Genomic DNA, 18,152 nt, shown 5'->3' with positions numbered 1-18,152 from the left:
TTGAGACTAAACTTGCAGCTGTGGAGCACCCACAAAGCATTATAGCTGAGAGGCTGATACTAGGGATGTCTGTTTACATAAGACTCACATGATCGTAATTCATTGTAAATAAGTCAAATAAAATAAACTAGTGAGAAGCAACCAGCCCTGTCATCAAATCTGCATACAAAAGCGTGTGTAAAAGCTGATAACACATGTTTCAATTTTCTACATTGGCGACACTTTCAATGACTGCCCGCATTGTTTGGATTCCATCTAAAAATATTCTCTCATTTAGGAACTCGTTGTGATCATGAAGGAGTATAGGTGTATGGTTCATGGGAGAGAAGCCAAGGGCTGGTAAGCCCAACTACAAAACAAAAATGACATATTGATAGGGTACAGTGGTGATAGAGTGTCACACTGCAAGGGTACAATGGAGGTAGGATGGGATGTTTAGCGCTGGCTAGTTGAATGTATAGTAGGGTAAGTTGAACGCGTGGTAGGGTAGGGTAAAATGCCAACAGAACAGACTGACTGTAAAATAATGCTAGCTAATGATAGCCGGGTTGCAGCAGCTAGTAGCATAGAAAGTAGTATACAATAGAGTGATCATTTAAAGCACATAAATTAGATAATTTTTCTATTGTATATTTCAATACATCAGAGTATTGGCTTTCGAATGAGCTATTGTTTGCCATGGTGAGACAGACATTGGTTGGTGTTTATAGGATTTCCCCAGCGCTCTACCGCAGAAATGTTTACTGGCATAGGCTCGGAAATTGCGACGTCACAATTTTCTTATGCGGTGTTGTGTGCTCTTACCGCCTATTTTATTGCTTACCACTTATATTTATCAACTACGATAATGAGACTAGTGTCAGGCGATGATAGGACAACTCCAGAGAACCAATGAAGATGCCAAAGGAATCAGTGTCATTAGTTCTCCATGTACAGATTATTTCTATGATAAATAACTCAGATTCCAAGCACCATACTAAGTTTCCCGATGATATTATGCACTAGCCCTCTCAGTTTATTGTGATGTTGAGGGTCGCGACTGAGACTAATTAGTTTCAAGCATTGCGTGATCTCGCGAAAGTGCGATTGACATGTAGTCCTAGGGCCACGCAACCGCAGGTCACAATTTAATCGATGTGATTTCATTTCCTTTATCAACGACAGTACACTTATTGAAGCATAATTAATTAACCCAGAACATGAGTTTGTATTAGTCGGGCGTTAGCACGATCCCGGGCATTGTTGATTATCTAGAATCCTGGTTTATTATTAGCGCTCTCCAGGTTTAACAGCACCGAATGTCGCAGAAAAGTGCAGCCTCAATGGCAGCGAAAGGGATCGACTACCTAAGGCTAAATGATAATTATGACATCACATTGTGGGAACCGCAACCAAGTGTTTTTTGCAGGACATTCTTTTGACACACTGTTTTTCATAGTTCTATTATTCTTTGTGTATTGAATATAGGCTCATTCGAAAGCCAAGACTCGGATGTATTGAAATACATAATAAAAAAATTATGTAATTTATGTGCTTTAAAGACATCATTTGTAAATAAAGCTCTCCATGGCGGTTATGATAGCAATGTTCCCTGGCCATGAACTAGTCAGTATGGAGGCAGCCAAGTGGAATAAACCAGAGAACCAGTTAATTGCAGGATATAAACCTACTTTCTAACCTATTAAACACTGGATGTCAAATACCTGTCTCAGGTAACGGCTATCTGTGCCGGCTGGAAAGATCTCTTTAGTGTATGCCACATTGCTGCAAATCCATATAAAATTGCAAGTGAGATATGTTGACATAGCAAGAAAAGAATAAGGAATATTCTCTATGGTGAACACAAGGCAAAATGGAAGTGGTGCTATCGCTAGCCAAGGCTTTGTGGTTATACATAGCGGTGGTTCTGTTGTAACTAACCAGTTGTTTAAGGCTGTAGTAAAAGCCTTCCACCACTTATCCTCGGGGTCTGTAGAAGTTATACCCATCTCATTCTGTTTCTATAAAAGCCACAAAGGAGTCTCCACAAACTACTAATATTGCATGAATATATTTACAAGGGCTGAGTATGAAACCAACGCTGCAAATATATGTATACGCATACCACCTTTTACGACCTCTCAGATAAGAGAGGTGGCCATGTATGCAAGAAACAATAGCAGACCATGGAATGGCCAATGTAAATAGTTTATCAAACTCTCGAGTTGCATGTGTAAACATTAGCATTCTTATTACTTCTTCTGCCTGCATGGGAGTTTAAACTATGTTAACCAGAGTTTGATCATATTAGCTAGTCTATTACGCTGCTTATCTTTATAAGGCTCAGAACAGCGTCTCTGACCACTAAAAACATGCCATTAATCTTTTAATTGTTTTCATGAGAAACCAAGATAAGTCCAGATGCTTTTCTATTTGTCTAAGCGCATATGTATATATATTTATGTGCATGTATATTTATGTGCATGTATATATACGCGCTTGATCAAATATTTTGGTGACTATATACTGTATGTATATATTGTCACAACAAATATATGTATTATACATATCGTAAAACTTAATTGAATACCATGGTGATTTATTTTTCAACCCTTCCTCTATAGTGGCGGTCAATTGGAGGCGGCGTTTAAATAGAAGCTGGCGTTGTATTTTTCAAATGGCCCGTCAGAATTTTGGGAAGATAAATTTAGGCCTTTTACGGGCGAAGCGAATGTCGCCTATATTTTGCCCTCTTTTTCCGGTGGAGCAATATTAAACCTTTCGGATACAATAAATCTGCTAACCTACCTCCAAATTGTCAAAGATCTCTTAATAAATATGCATTGAGAAACAGAGAAACATCTCTACCAGTTGATATTTATTGCTTGCAATTGACCTGCGATGATATTATAGCCTGTGTCCTTCTTTGCAATTTGTTGGTGCTTTCACTTTTCAATTCATTTTAAATTTGAAGATATGTCTTTATTTTACATGTATATCTATATTTATCAATGTTGCATAAAAGCTCATTGCACTCATTGATGTTTGCTACAGTTTGCAGCCAAAACTAGCTTTTTATATGCAATAGAAGAGGAGTTATAAGCATCAATCAATTGTATGATCAGATTACCGCAATGATGCTATCAAATAATATGCTATAAATTTCCAAATTTATAGTATATAATGATAATCTACTAAATGCTACAAATTTAATATATTCATGAGCAAGTGACATAAATGAACTGGGTCATACTTATATTCAGGGTTAGGTAATTGATTTTAGTTCAAATAAATCTATTTGCAAATTCAAATACCAATTACTATATTTATTTGATTTGGTTTCGAGAATTTCCAGTATTTGGTATTTTATTTGGTATTTGGTTCTTAGATTTCTCAGTATTTGGTATTTGATTTTGTATTTGATTTTTAAATTTCCCAGTATTACTATTTGATTTGGTATTTAGTTTCGAGAATTTTCAGTAATTGGTATTTTATTTGATATTTGGTCCTGAGATTTCCCAGTATTACTATTTTATTTGATATTTGGTTCTGTGACTTCCTAGTATTTACTATTTGATTTGGTATTTGGTTTGGAGAATTTTTAGTATTTGGTATTTTACTTGATAATTTTGTTCTGAGATAGCCCAGTATTTAGAATTTTATTTGGTATTTGGTTTTGAATTTATAAATATTTGCTAATTTATTTGGTAATGTTCGGTATAATTGAGATTGTCCAGTATCTGGCATTTGCTTTGGTATCATAATTTGGTTTATAATTGGCCAATATTTTTTCTGGTATTTTCGTCAATTGTTTGGTATGAATATTGCTGATGCTGACCATCCCCCTCCACATAAGCAACCACGATTGGAGAAAACTTACACAAAGCTTCTCGTCAGGAGTAAAGCAGCCCGGGCTGAGAAAGATTCTGCGCTGACCATGGTCAAAACATACCTAGAGTCAGTGCCTGAAAGTGAAGCTGTTGACCCTATGGAGTACTGGGAGTGATCCAGCTCCAATACTCATCTAGCTACACTCGCCAAATGATACTTGGTTGTCCTCGCTAGCTCAGCCTCTTTGGAAAGAGCGTTTAGTTTGGCCAGACGTTTCCTAAGACCAGAGCGCATGCGTATGGGGGACGGTATGTTTGAGGCAGAGCTGCACAGCCGCTCAAACTCGTTCTTGCAGAAGTCTGGCAATATTTAATGTTCAATAATGTATACAGCAGTTTACATTGTAACCTAACCTAATTAGTCCTAATCCTAATTAACTTGCATCAGCATACATAATTACCTTGATATAATAGTGTATTTTATTCTTTAGAACTCGCAATCACAATAAGCCATTCTGTATTTGTCTCAATTTTCTGTCAATAGTATCTTTATTAAATTTGAACATACCATGAATAATGTAGTACCTTTAAAATTACTGTCAACCATAAACGATTTTTTGTCTACATTATATTGATTCAATTTGAATGTAACATAAATACATAATAAATATTGTATACATTTTTATATGGGCAGAGTTGTTGGATGTGAACGTGATCAGTGATTTCTAAACAATTTGATAATTCAGTCTGCAAATAAATTTAATTTGGTCTTGATATTTTCCAAGTATTTAATATTTAACATAGTTAGCATAATGATGTTGATATTGAATTGACATTTTCCATTATTCAATTTGGAATCGGCTCTGTAAGATTTTACATCATTTGGTTCTGAAATTTCCCAGTAGCCTTCTGTTATTTGATTTAATATTTGATTTCTAAAATTTCCAGTATTTGGTATTTTATTTGGTATTTGATTCAGAAATTTCACAATATAACTATTTGATTTGATATTTGATGTCGAGAAATTGCAGTGTTTGGTAATTTATTTAGTATTTTAATATAAAATTTCCCATTATCCCTATTTGATTTGGTACTGAGATTTCCAAGTATTTGATATTTTATTTGGTACTTCGTTTTGAAATTTTTAAGTATTACTATTTGATATGGAATTTGGTTTCAAGAATTGCCAGTATTTGGTATTTTGTCTTGGGATTTTCACGTATTACTATTTGATTTGATATTTGGTTTGAACAATTGCCAGTATTTGGTATTTCACTTGGTATTTGGTTCTCAAATTTCCCAGTGGTACCAATTGATTTGGTATTTGATTTACAAAATTGTGAGTATTTGATATTTTATTTGGTATTTGGCTCTGAGATTTTCAAAAATTTGGTATTTTATTTGGTATTTGGTTATGATATTTTCCAGTATTTGGTATTCTAATTGGGCCGCCAAATTGGCCAATTACCCAACGGTGCTTATATTACATGCACAAATAAAAATTAATATATTTAAAACGAAAATATTTGTATCGTTTGCTCGGATAGCTGCGTTTTGATTGTTGCTTTCGATGGAACGAACATTTTCTAGTTGTCCAATACCTTCCACAATGTCTTCTGACCTCAACTCTTCTTTTGCACTGCTAAACTAATCGGTATTATCTTCCAAACAATTTTGTGGTAGAGCAAAACTTTTACCCGCTGCATTTAGCACAAAGTAATTCATAAAAGTTTTGCTCGCTATACATAACCTTTGGCCAGAAACTTGCGTTATCAATTATTTCTATATGGTGTTGCTGGCAAAGTTTTAACGAAAAAAAAGCAAAGCTTGAGTTGGACAATGAGAGAATTTATTGTTATTAATGTAAACGATTCGTTATTAATATGATCTGTGGACACTTTTTTACTGATCACTTGATATGGGTTCATAGAGATCAAAGATTGTCAAAGTGGCGGTCAAATGGAGATGGCGTTCAAATAGAGGTGGCGTTCAATTAGAGGTTTCACGGTATATATGTATATAATATATACATTTTTGTGACAATATATTGTCACAAAAAACTGTCTCCCAGTGATTATATATATGTATACAATATATATATATGTATATAATATATATATACTATCACTGGGAAACAGTTTTTTGTGATATATGTTTATCATATGATTTGTGATATGATTGTGATATGATATGTTGTCATACAAAACTATCTCGGGGACTGGTGATAGTTATGTGACGAGTTCGAGAAAAATTCCTGCAGTCAGAAGTGACCTGACAAGTGATATACAGCTTACTACTGATGTGTACAGTAAAGCCTCGAAATATATAATAATCCTGTTAAAAATCGTTCCAGTATTTATAGTAAGTCAAGTTAACTAGAATGTTGTAAGTCTTTGGCATTCACTAATAGGTGATACAACAATAATAATAGTGCAATACAACCAAATCAGAAACAAAGCCACAAGCTTATAAGGCAGTAATACCACGATGTATGGTGACAATGGTTATTACTTGCAATATGAAAACTATCTTCGCGCATGTAAGATTAAAAACTCTTGCTAGTAACCAGCGCTTAAGAATTTGGGGCAACTCCAGAGGAATTATCCTTTACGATAATTGCTCCAATATTACTCAAATTCCGAGTCAATTCTGCTGAGATAATCTGCTCCTACATAGTCTTTTCCTTTGATAGACTCGACCTTGATTCGAAAGTCCTGTAGATACACAGCTCATCTCATCACTCTACCGTTTTCAAATTTAGATTGGTTGAAGTATACTAGTAGTTGGTGATTTGTTTGCAGCACAAACTCTGTACCATATACCTTAAATACTGGAGATATTTTTAATAGCTTGCTTTATAGCTAGGCACTTCTTTCCTATGGCTGAGGCATTTTTCACTCGATGCAGGATTTTCTTGCTGGCATAACAAACTGGGAACAGTTTCCATCGTAAGCTTGCATTAGAACTATAGATATGTAATAAACTATTATATCTATGATTAGAACGACTCCAAGTGCAACCTCGAATGTATCAATCTTCAGCACAAATGGGTTGAAAACATCTGGCAGTCTCAGAATTGGTGTAACATATTCTTAGAGCTGTTATATGTCTTTTCCCGCAAGTCCAGCAATCTTAATCTTTTAGGCTCTCCTTTTTTCATGAGATCTGTCAGTGGACTAGCTATGGTTAAATAGTGAGGTATGTAATCCCTAAAATATCCATTAAATCCAAGGAATGATATCACTTAAGTTTTATCAGAGGGCCTAGGTGCTATCCTGAATTTCTCAATGCTGTTTTTAGTGGTCGAATCTCATTGGCCTGAAGTTGGTGTCCGATGAACACCACTTTGGTCTCTCCTATTCTGCACTTGCTTGGTCGAACTGTGAGTCCAGCATATCTGAGTCGCCTAAATACTTCAGTGAACAATTCGATATGCTGGTCTCAATTTTCACCGTGTGCAAGGATGCCATCGATGTAGTTGTATGCACCGTCGAGATCTCCTAGGAGTTTCTCATTTCTCTAACCAATGTTGTTCTAGAGTTGGCCATTCTAAATGGCATCTTGATGATTTCATAATGTCCGTCAGATGTGACGAATGCTGTTTTAGGGATGTCTTCTTTTTTGACTTGTATTTGCCAACATTTTTTTAATAGATCAAGTTTGGTCAAGTACTTATCTCCGCTTAACTTCTGAAATAGATCAAAAATTGAAATTTTGAACATTCAGTTTGCGATAGTCAATACCAATTCTGTTGCTTCTGTCTGACTTCTTTACTAGAATATTGAGATATAGATGGTCTGATTACACCCATTTTAGCATATCCATGATGCCCTCTTTGAAAGTTTCTCTTACTCTGTAGGATAACCCATACAGTTTAGACTTGATTGGTTCATCAGTTGTGAGTTCAATAGAGTCCAATTGCAGTTCCTGGTAGGTCACTAAAGATAACAGCAAACTTATCTAAATGTTCAGTTAGCAGCAATTGTTGGTAGTTCTCTAGTCCTGCTCCTAATATATTACATCTTTGTTTGTTTCTGTTTGTTGCATGGTTTGGTACAGATCCAACAAACTTTCTCCACATTCCTGTTTCGTCACCCTCAGGATTAATCATACCAACACCTTCAGCCTCCAATGTCAACATAGCTACAATCGTTGTCTGCTTAGCTTCATTTTCTTTTCCATAGTATCTTTTCAATATGTTGGCATGGTATGTTCATCTTTTACCTTGAATGTTTATTATGTAGTCATTCAGCCTGACTTTTTTCTCAAAAGTAAAAGGGTTTTGCCAGTGCATGAGAAAGTTGTTTCCATCAGTCCAGAGGAGCATCAATACTATGTCACTGGGCTTGAAATCTCCCTGCTTGGCTAGGAGATCTTCCATCCGATCATCTAATCATTTTCAGAGTTCAAAGGCATGCTGATAATTTAACATCCTCCGTGGTATCTTCTTTTGTCCGTAATTGTCTTAGAATGTACATCGGTCCTCTGACGGTCCTTCCATACAGAAGCTCGAAGGGTGAGAAGCCTGTTGACTCCTGTAGGATTTTCTCTATATACAAACAGAGATGAATTGATGAAACTATGTCACTGCCTTGGCTCTTTGGAACATAGTTTCTTTAGCATACTCTTCAGTGCCATTGAACTGCTCGACTAACCCATCTGCCATTGCATGATAGGTAGTTGTTGAAAGCTAACACATTCCAAGTAACCTGGTGAACTCTTTCATGTAGTCTGAGATGATTGTGTTCTTTGATCACTCAGTAGCCTCCTCTGGTATTCTGACACATCTGTACATGTCAAGCAATGCTTCCCCGACAGTAACTGAGTCAATGTTTTTCAGTAGTATAGCCTCAGAGTATTTAGTAGTACAGTAGACCAGTGTTAGGTGTAGCGTGTCCTTGGTGACTTGGAGGGTTGATTGGTCCAATCAGATCAACAGCGCACCTCTTAAACAGGGCGTCGATAAATGGAGTCTCTTGTACTGGCACCTTCATGACTGATCCTTTTTAATGTTTTTTGGCAGATGTCCCATCATTGGTAAAAGCGTACCACGTCTCTATTCAGCCCAGGCAAAATTTGAGAGGATTCTGTCTGTTGTCTTCTTTATTCTGATATGTCCATTCATTATGCAGTCATGAGCTTTTTGTAGAATTTAATTTCTGAATGATGTGGGTACCATGAGTTGCTTAACCCTTTGGCCGGGTAAAAGCCCTAAAAATCGTGTAATTTATTTTTGAAAATTCAATAAAATCGGTATTCTATGAACAAACATAACTCAAACTGAAATCTATTTCTACTAACAAAACATTTTGTACATAAATATTCATTTACATATGTACTGCTATGAAAAAGCTACAACTATGTACAATTGTTCATGTATGAAATGCTTGGAAGCATTCCTTTCGGCAGAGTCCGACGCCACAGCATAGCCAACGCCAGTCGCATCATCATCATCCGAGCTATCATAATCATCACTTTTCTCTGTATATTCAAAGCCTTCAGAGTTTACATCACTACCATCATCTGAATTATTATTATACTGATTAGACAAAAGATTACCAACGATCACGGGATCAAATACATTTTTATTTTTTCGTTTTGAATGCCGAGCGGTATGTGGACTGGTTTTTCCAACTTTTATTTTTTCATAGTCGTGAGTTTTTTTTAGCTTTTAGCACAAAGCAACGCCTCTCAGATGATCATATTGTAATTCATCGACTGACATCTTGTCGATAATATTTACGATTTACTAACATTTATATCCTTTGTTTATTGTTACTAGGCGACAGCTTTATTAACGTCTGCCAAAAGCGACAGAAAATTCGTTTCCCCACGGAACCGATAAATGACATCTTGGTCGTTTCTCCAGTCAAAGGGCTTTTCTTTATTTAGTTTTGGGTTCATATACTCATGGTGTAGAATTTTGTTTTACAACACACACAGAGTAGTGCATCCCTTTTTACCCAAAACCTCTTGCGTGTTGAAGAATTACTCTTACGTTGAGTCATCCTGTTGGAGTTTAATTAGATCGTTCTTTCTCACACTCAATGGGTAGGATGATGAGTCAATCCTGAGTGGTTTAATTTCGGTCTTCACCTTGGCTATCCGAGCTCGAGTCATCACAACACACTCTTTCCAGTTATCCAATAGCTGTCCATGTGGTCTTGCTCCGTCAACATCTCCAATCAGTAAATCATGAATAGTTGTGTCCTTGATCGCCACCTAGAACAGGCTATTGTATAATTCGGACTTGATTTCTATATTTGCTAATTGGGCCTTCTTTATACTTGCGTCTGCCATAGTTAAATAAACTGTCTCGCCTGCCAAAGTTTTTGAGATTCACGAACCTTGCATTGACAAGAATTGTGTCAGTTCCTGTATCCCTTATTAGTGTAACAGATTTTCCATTGACTTCTTCATTTATTTTTTTGCCAGTTTATTGTTGCATTATGGTACAGATTTACAAACGACTACATTTACAAACTTTTTTCCAGTCAAAGTGATTTCCGTAGGCTCATCTATATTTTGTTGGTTATCCTTAATCGAACTAGAAGTCTCATCCTGGATGATTTTCACTGCTCCTGCTCCTTGTATGGATCTCCCTCCAACTCTCCTGCATTCCAAAGAATTGTGGTTATTCATTCTGCAATGATTGCAGTACTTCTTTCCTCTTTGTGAACAATAGTGTTTGTGAGTCCTATATCCTTACCCACTTGTGTCACCTCCTTGATCAATGCCATCGCAGCTCAGCAACTGTTATCGATTAATCCTGTGTATACTGACACTGTAGATGTTCATTTCCCTGTGTGCAACTGAGCTTTTTCCAGAGCAGTCTCCAAATTGTCACAAAAACTGTCTCACAGTGATAGTTATGTGACGCGCTCGAGAAAAAATCTCGCAGTTAGAAGTGTCCTGACAAGTGATATACAGCTTGCTAATCCAGTTAGGAGAAAATGTTGTGGAGGATTGTTGATTTATTCTTTCATCTGATGTGTGTATTAAAGCTCTGAAGTATTCAATGATCCGATTAAATTTTTTTCCAGTATTCATAATAAGTCAAGTAATCTAGAATTTTTTATCACTTTGGTATTCACTAAGAGGTTGAGGTGCAATACAACCAAATCATAAACAAAGCCACAAATTATCAGGCAGTAATACCACAATGTGTGATGACTATGACTATTAAATGCAGCATAAAAATTAGCTATGCGCGTGTAAGAATAACATATACATATCTTGCTAGTAATCTCACATTTCAGAATTTGTGACACATATTTAGGTAGCTACCTAACCTCTGACAATGCTAGTCATATATTCGCCTAACCTCTGATGATGCTAGTCATATAGTCACCTAACCTCTGATGATGTTAGTCATGTAGTTACCTAACCTCTGATGATGCTAGTCATATAGTTACCTAACCTCTGATGATGCTAGTCATATAGTTACCTAACCTCTGATGATGCTATTCATATAGTTACCTAACCTCTGATGATGCTAGTCATGTAGTCACCTAGTCTCTGATGATGCTAGTCATATAGTCACCTAACCTCTGATGATGCTAGTCATTAAACCTAGTCTCTGATTATGCTAGTCATATAGTCACCTAAACTCTGATGATGCTAGTCATATAGTTACCTAACCTCTGATGATGCTAGTCATATAGTTACCTAACCTCTGATGATGCTATTCATATAGTTACCTAACCTCTGATGATGCTAGTCATGTAGTCACCTAGTCTCTGATGATGCTAGTCATATAGTCACCTAACCTCTGATGATGCTAGTCATTAAACCTAGTCTCTGATTATGCTAGTCATATAGTCACCTAAACTCTGATGATGCTAGTCATATAGTTACCTAACCTCTGATGATGCTAGTCATATAGCTACCTAACCTCTGAGAGAGGTAATCCAGTAGTTGATGTAATCTCACAAGCATATTGTTTTCCTTTTGCATATTTTATGTACTTGGTGATCACTATATTTTGGCTCACCAGAGTGATATTCGAAAACCTGTTTGGGCATACGTGAAAGCTAAAAATTTGAATGTCAATTTGTTAAAATGAAACCAGATAAACTGATAGAAATTTCAAATAGTCCCAATATTGGTTTAGGAAACTGGCACCCTTTGATAAGACCAAAGAGTTCCATTACTTAGGAGTGACACAAAATCTTTGAAGATGAACTTAAAGGTTGACTTGCAACAAAATTCACATTACAGTTATTTGGTATTAAAAGATTCACCATGTTTTACTCTGTTGTGTTGTAGGTGCCAAACATGTGGAAATGCGATTACAAGCTCTTAAAAGCTCAAAAACGAAAAGCCGCCGTAGATTGGAATCTCTTTATTTATCTGACGTAGTCATTACAGTTTGGTTATTGTCTTGTCACGTGATGTTCTCACGTGAATTGAAAGGCCAATAAAAAGCTCAATATAAAACTTATCATAGCACTAGTTTATGACAAACACTTCGGGTTTCACCGAAGACCCCGTATCAAATATAGATGCTCGCTACTTTAGTTTCATTTTGGCTTGATTTAATCGTCAAGTCCCAATCTGATCACGTGACCCAATACTTCGCAAATAATTTCTGCAGCACTTTTTGATTATCACAGGTGACCAATAGGCTCGTCATGATTATCAGACAATGATATGTACTCCTTCAAGGTAAGGTTTAAAAATTAAATTAACTTTTACGGTAAGTTATAAGATATCACTGCTAAAGTGGCAGCATTACAATGACGATAAAATAGACGCGTAAGAACAATAGACATGGTTTTATTGAATGCGTGAAGTATATTTGTGAAAATATTTCGACGAATAAGGTTGCATGAAAGTGTAAACAGAAACCATCTACCACAACTACGTCACATTTGAGCCGTTTTGGAAAGAGAATCCAAACTAAGGCGGTCTCGTGTGGCTGCGATTAACTGTTCGTTTTTTAGCTTTTAAGAGCTTGTAATCACATTTCCACATATTTGGCACCTACAAAACAACAGAGTAAGACATGGTGAATCTTTTGATATCAAATAACTGTAACGTAAATTTTGTTGCAAGGCAACCTCTAAAGATGCAAAAGACTGGATTATTTGACTAGTGGTAGCAGATCGTTTAAAATAATCTGTGTGGAAAATATTTATGGTACAAATATGAAAGCTGATGAGTCACATATAATTCTTATTAAATGATCAGCCTTTTCGTTCAAGATATTTTCATTCGCGTCTCTTACAAGTTACCACTGCAGCCTTATAATGGAATAAAGCATCAAGAGATTGAGATAAAAAACAATTTGAGCTTGTGGCAACAGCAAAGGAGAGCGATGAAAGAACTGCCAGGATGCACCTCCACATCCTGGAATATAGTGCTTGTTGGTACAAGAAAGAAACTTACATGGAAGGCCTCAAGTGAAACATCACATTCAGAGCACCAACTATCCAACATTTCATCCACTTGGGTTATTTCCGAAGGGGTGACACGAATGTCAAAACCAACTTCAAGCCTATCAGGTACAACGTTGGGCTGCACTCCTCCTTGAACGCATAAAGGCAGGATATAATAGCGCGGTTGTTGAGATGGCAAACATGATTATAGTAATTGCGTGATTGTGACTGTAGAAGGATTACTTAACCATGCTAAAAATATTGAGAGTTGAAAATTCCTGAACAGAACAGTTCGTAAATACTCATCTTAAGGCTTGTTATGTTTGCTGTATTCACATCTCCGACTGTAAGTTTTGAGTCACTCTTGAGCCTGCAACAACGCACAAACAGTGAATGTACTTTCATAACTGTACTGAATACTGGGATAGACACTTTCCTATAACTCTACTGTGTACTGGGATGGACACCTTCCTATAACTGTACTAAGTTCTGGGACAGACACCTTCCTATAACTGTACTAAGTTCTGGGACAGACACCTTCTTATAACTGTACTAAGGGTGACACTTCCCTACTGCAAGTACATACCTCGCTTCTTGCTGATCCCTGAATTCAAGAAGCTTTCCCAGTATCTTTTGCTGCAAGAGAACAAATTGGAATACTTTTGGATTCAAGGAATCAACAAGAGATGCATGTGCACTGGCAGTTTGAGCATTAATCACATTCATAAATATTGCTAGCGTGCTACCAAAATTTACGGTTTTTCCTGCCGGAGCCTTTTTTTTAGTACAAGATGAAACATGGGAAACTCTTCTTAGAAAAAATATGGCTAAGGTATCGTGAGCATTCAACATACCACTTTATAGCCTGCAGTGTCTGGCATAAAACATATGGCTAAGGTATCGTAAGCATTCAACATACCACTTTGTAGCCTGCAGTGTCTGGTATAAAACCGGAGCCATGACCGGGGTTGCCATGAGCCACAAACGAAGCCCCTAAAATAGTTTACGATTAGACATTAACTTTATTTACACCAGTTAATGCCGTTCAAAGTGAATTATACCATGAGACAAAAAACTAAAAAATAGTAAAGTGAATTGTGTGTATTAAAAAAGCTTTTTTGCACAATGCTGTTCTATAATGCAAATTGGCACGACGGTGTTAATATGATAATGTCTGGTATAAAGTGTCATTTGCTAATTAACAGCCATGATGGCTGCAGAAGGGTCAACACACTATGGAGTATGTCAGATGTAATATATTAGCTGTGCAACCCGGCGTTGCCCAGGTACTAAAAATCTGCTTATAAACAATGAGAGGCAATGAGAGTTGCCTGCCACTTGCTATTAGTCTGGCACATTGCCAACGGATAATTTGAGTGAGCTTACTAATAAGGGCTACCGCTTATCATGACATGAAGCCATCACGTTGCGTCGTGATAGAAAGCGGTAGCGTATTTGCTCCCATATAGCGACATATATCACCTAATGAATCCGTCAAGCGCGTGTGGCTGAATTGGCTTATATCATGAAAGGTATTGGACTGGTGAACTGGGGGTCCAAGATCAAATCTTCTGCGTTACGGATTATTTATTCCAAGATTTTAATAGCTATAGCTGAACACCCACACCGACGACAGATACACGATCAACTTTGAGAAATATAGAATAAGCTACAAAAGTCAATAATGTATAACATCCAACCTGCCTAGTAACAATTTACATAAAATAACAGTGGCTAAATTTTACTATACCAGTATAATACATAAATACTATGGGCTGAAAAAAGACGACTCAGATATTCATAACAAGCAGATATCTGTGCCTGTTATGACTATCGGTGACTGACAGGCAGAATAGGTGAGGTGTAGGTTACAAATAAAAGATATAGACAAGAGTGCATTGGAAATAAGGAAGACAAAGTATTAGCGTGAGAAAATGCAAAAAGGCTAGTAGTTCTCATATGACATTGTTTATAGTAGTTGAATACTCTTACGTACATCTAGCAGTACGCTCCGAGTAGAATACTCTCATCTCATCTCCTGGATTCGCAAGCCCCTCATCCATAGCAAATCCAACATTAAGTGACTTGAAGTCTTCCTGTTGGCACCAAGGCTTCATGCCCTTCTTACCTCCCACTTCCTCATCAGGCACGAATGATATATGGACAGTTCTGAGTAGTCGCACCCCCTCAGCAGTCAGTTCTCTCATTGCCTCCAGATGCTGTATGCCTACACACTTCATGTCCTGCAACAAATCACTCTCCGATAACAATGTTATGTACTCTATAAACTGCAACAAACGCTACAAACTAAACCAAGCTACTGAACATAGCATAAATGACTTTCCTGTGATCCTCGAGCGTAGATGTTCCCCTCCTCATCTTTAGTTGCAGAAAAGGGATCGTATTTCCACTGGTCCTAAGGGAAGAAATTCTGAGTGCACTAATCATTACTATAATAAGAACAATGTCCATAAAAAGCTGTAATAAAAGATAGCACCGCACAGGAATGGAACCTGAATATTCAGATTCCCAGCCAACCAGACTAATATCCGCACCATTCAAATACCTTGCTTTAGGGAGGAATAATTGTATATGTAGCTATTACACACGATTATCTCTCACGGCACACGAGACTGCCAGCGTACTAGCGCATATTATGACTGAGTAGGGTATGTGTGATGTCTCCATTGTCTGATCACAAGATATACCATATCAGCCATATGAACTGGTATTAAGACTTACTTTATTATCAGTAATAAGGCAAATAAGCAACAAATGTCTTTGGGTGTCCCAACCAGTCAAGTGGCTAAAAAGTACTAGAACAAATAGCTTTATCATATATACCGATAGAAATCAAGCTATGCCTGCCATTCCACAATTTATCTTGAGAAGAGGTGCAATGTGCAAAATAGCACAGCCTTCCATATCCATTTGCATAAATATGAAATAAAAACAAATTTTAAAATTAAGCTTGACACTACTACAGAGAACAATTGCTTAGCAAATAGATACCCACATAGAGTGTGGATGAGTTTACCATCGCCTTCCTAACGCTTCTTTAGCGAGTCATTCATCTCCCGGTGGGTGTAGATATTTTATGAGTGAAACCTATTTCTATCACACAAATATACATGTATAGCTATTTGACAGCTAATGAAATTAACTGATTCTGGAATACACTATGGCACAGGGCACCCTCATAACTTACAGGAAAGACTGGTACCACATCGGTATGAGAGTTGAGTAGGATGCTTGGAAGACTCGGATTGCTGCCTTCTATCGTCATTATCACTATGGGAAATCCTGGTACAGCCTATAATCATAACTTATGGTCTAAAACATGCATTTACAATGAAAACACAAAAGACATTTTTTCAACAACCATAAACCAATGTCAGCCCCTAACACGGCGATCATAGATCTCTGCTGAGGATAATTGGTAGCAACTCATTGAAACTACAATCTTTAGTATAATATCATTAAATAGAAGATATGTAGGAAGCTCTTTGCACAATTCTCTTGAGTCGCATGCTAATCTGTGCATCAGGGCTCTTTAGGTAGATGGCTATTTGAAGGAATGAGAGAGATGTAATAAATGAAGAATGAATAAGGGTTTGTAACAACAGGTTGGCTATAATAAAGATGTAATATACACCCAACCATTACAAGTAACTGATCCAACAGGTGAATGATATGTATACCAATTAATGCAGAAGTAACTTACCTCATGCACTCGACATGGAAATTCACAAGTCTTAGCGTATTCTTCTAAAAATTTCACAATGCTGCCTACAATATGAATTCATGAAAATTCACAACACTGTTTGCAATATAAACAGGTAAAAGTAGACAATACTTTCTGCTATAGAATGATAAACTGTATGCAATGTCCCTAAAACTGTCTACAACACCTGTCAACAACACCATAATAAAAAGATTTAACACAAATAGTTATTGAGCTGGTTTCCTGGGAAGTTGAGGTGTATCCATTCTAATAGATGATTAGAAGTAGATTACCATAGTCTGGCTCCGGCTGAACCGACTTGATTTTGAGGTAGTCTCTAAATACTTTGGTAGACCGATGTTCCTCTGCATTCATACTGACTGCTGAAAACAGAAATGATATGCATCTCATAGTATAGTATATCATATCATCAATAGTATAGTAACATCTCATAGTAAGCAAGCAAAATGCTAAAGGATAGAAGGTGAAAATCAGCTCTAATTGTGAGAAACAAGCTGAAACGCAAGCTAAAGCTGATCAAACTCTCCACTTTTTTTTTTGCAAACAGAGAAGGAAAAAGACAAATCATAACTTTAGCTCGTATCCTATAATGTAGAGAAATCTACCACACCAATGGGATATCTCAAAAATAAGCAATATCAGATACTCTGCTAATTGGATGGCTGTAATTAACATAACTATTACTAGACTATTATTACAAATTATTACAAGCTCATTCTGCTAGCTATTATCTAAAATGTGACAAGCGAACTGCATTATAACAGAAGCAAAATATTATTTGTGTACCGATACTGCTAGTTTAAGTCTTATAGGGTGCTAGAGATGCGCTCTGCCTCGCGACCTGTTTTACACTGACTAAACGATTTTACCTACGTTTATAGAAAATAAGTTATTCGTGAAAACTGTCACCAATCAGTGGCAATCACCAGGTCTTATTGGCATGAAACACCACCTAGACGACCTGTTGTCACTGGGGTCATCCCCTTTAACCTATTGGCAACTAAATTGTAGTGTGATCTGTGGCTGAGAATTGGATTACACCATTTTGTGTTACATATTAGAATGCTATAAGATAGCCTGAGAAATACATGTATGTTACCAAAACTATTCATAATTTTTATGGTATATCCTAATCTAAGGTAATTAGCAAACCACGTGCATGTACCAATCTTCACCACGTGGGCATTGGGTAATAACTAATAAGCGAGACAGTTTTTT

The 18,152-nt window shown here is 36.7% G+C and overlaps 1 protein-coding gene and 1 pseudogene across 2 annotated transcripts; both read right to left on the bottom strand.

Annotated features, from left to right (window-relative positions):
• Position 1: 1 nt before the first annotated feature.
• LOC137389829 (aminoacylase-1-like) lies at positions 2-17,928 on the bottom strand. 2 transcript variants are annotated; one of them, XM_068075956.1, is made up of 13 exons: positions 17,808-17,928; positions 17,207-17,296; positions 16,914-16,978; positions 16,398-16,502; positions 15,537-15,605; positions 15,186-15,435; positions 14,109-14,182; positions 13,776-13,825; positions 13,492-13,559; positions 13,200-13,336; positions 1,921-2,000; positions 1,704-1,764; positions 2-349 (listed from the first exon to the last, which is right to left on the bottom strand). In XM_068075956.1, exons 2-13 carry the CDS (start codon positions 17,286-17,288, stop codon positions 200-202), a joined length of 1,191 nt encoding a protein of 396 aa, XP_067932057.1. In that variant the 5' UTR covers positions 17,289-17,296; positions 17,808-17,928; the 3' UTR covers positions 2-199. The 2 variants fall into 2 exon arrangements, with proteins under 2 accessions (XP_067932057.1, XP_067932058.1); XM_068075957.1 differs by lacking the exon at positions 17,808-17,928 and adding an exon at positions 17,721-17,753.
• Positions 8,235-13,159, bottom strand: LOC137392267 (uncharacterized; annotated as a pseudogene).
• Positions 17,929-18,152: the final 224 nt, after the last annotated feature.

The sequence above is a fragment of the Watersipora subatra genome, chromosome 3 (genome assembly GCF_963576615.1).
Source record: "Watersipora subatra chromosome 3, tzWatSuba1.1, whole genome shotgun sequence".
Lineage (NCBI taxonomy): Eukaryota > Metazoa > Bryozoa > Gymnolaemata > Cheilostomatida > Watersiporidae > Watersipora > Watersipora subatra.
This window is presented reverse-complemented; position numbering and strand designations above follow the sequence as displayed.

Bases quoted from the DNA above. Each gene is read 5' to 3' on its own strand.
- LOC137389829 (XM_068075956.1), bottom strand. From the start codon at position 17,288: ATGAATGCAGAGGAACATCGGTCTACCAAAGTATTTAGAGACTACCTC. The intron at 13,826-14,108 runs GTATGTTGAATG...GTTCTCTTGCAG, and splicing joins ACACTGCAGGCTACAAAGTG to CAAAAGATACTGGGAAAGCT. The intron at 350-1,703 runs GTATTTGACATC...TTTGTTTTGTAG, and splicing joins ATAGCCGTTACCTGAGACAG to TTGGGCTTACCAGCCCTTGG.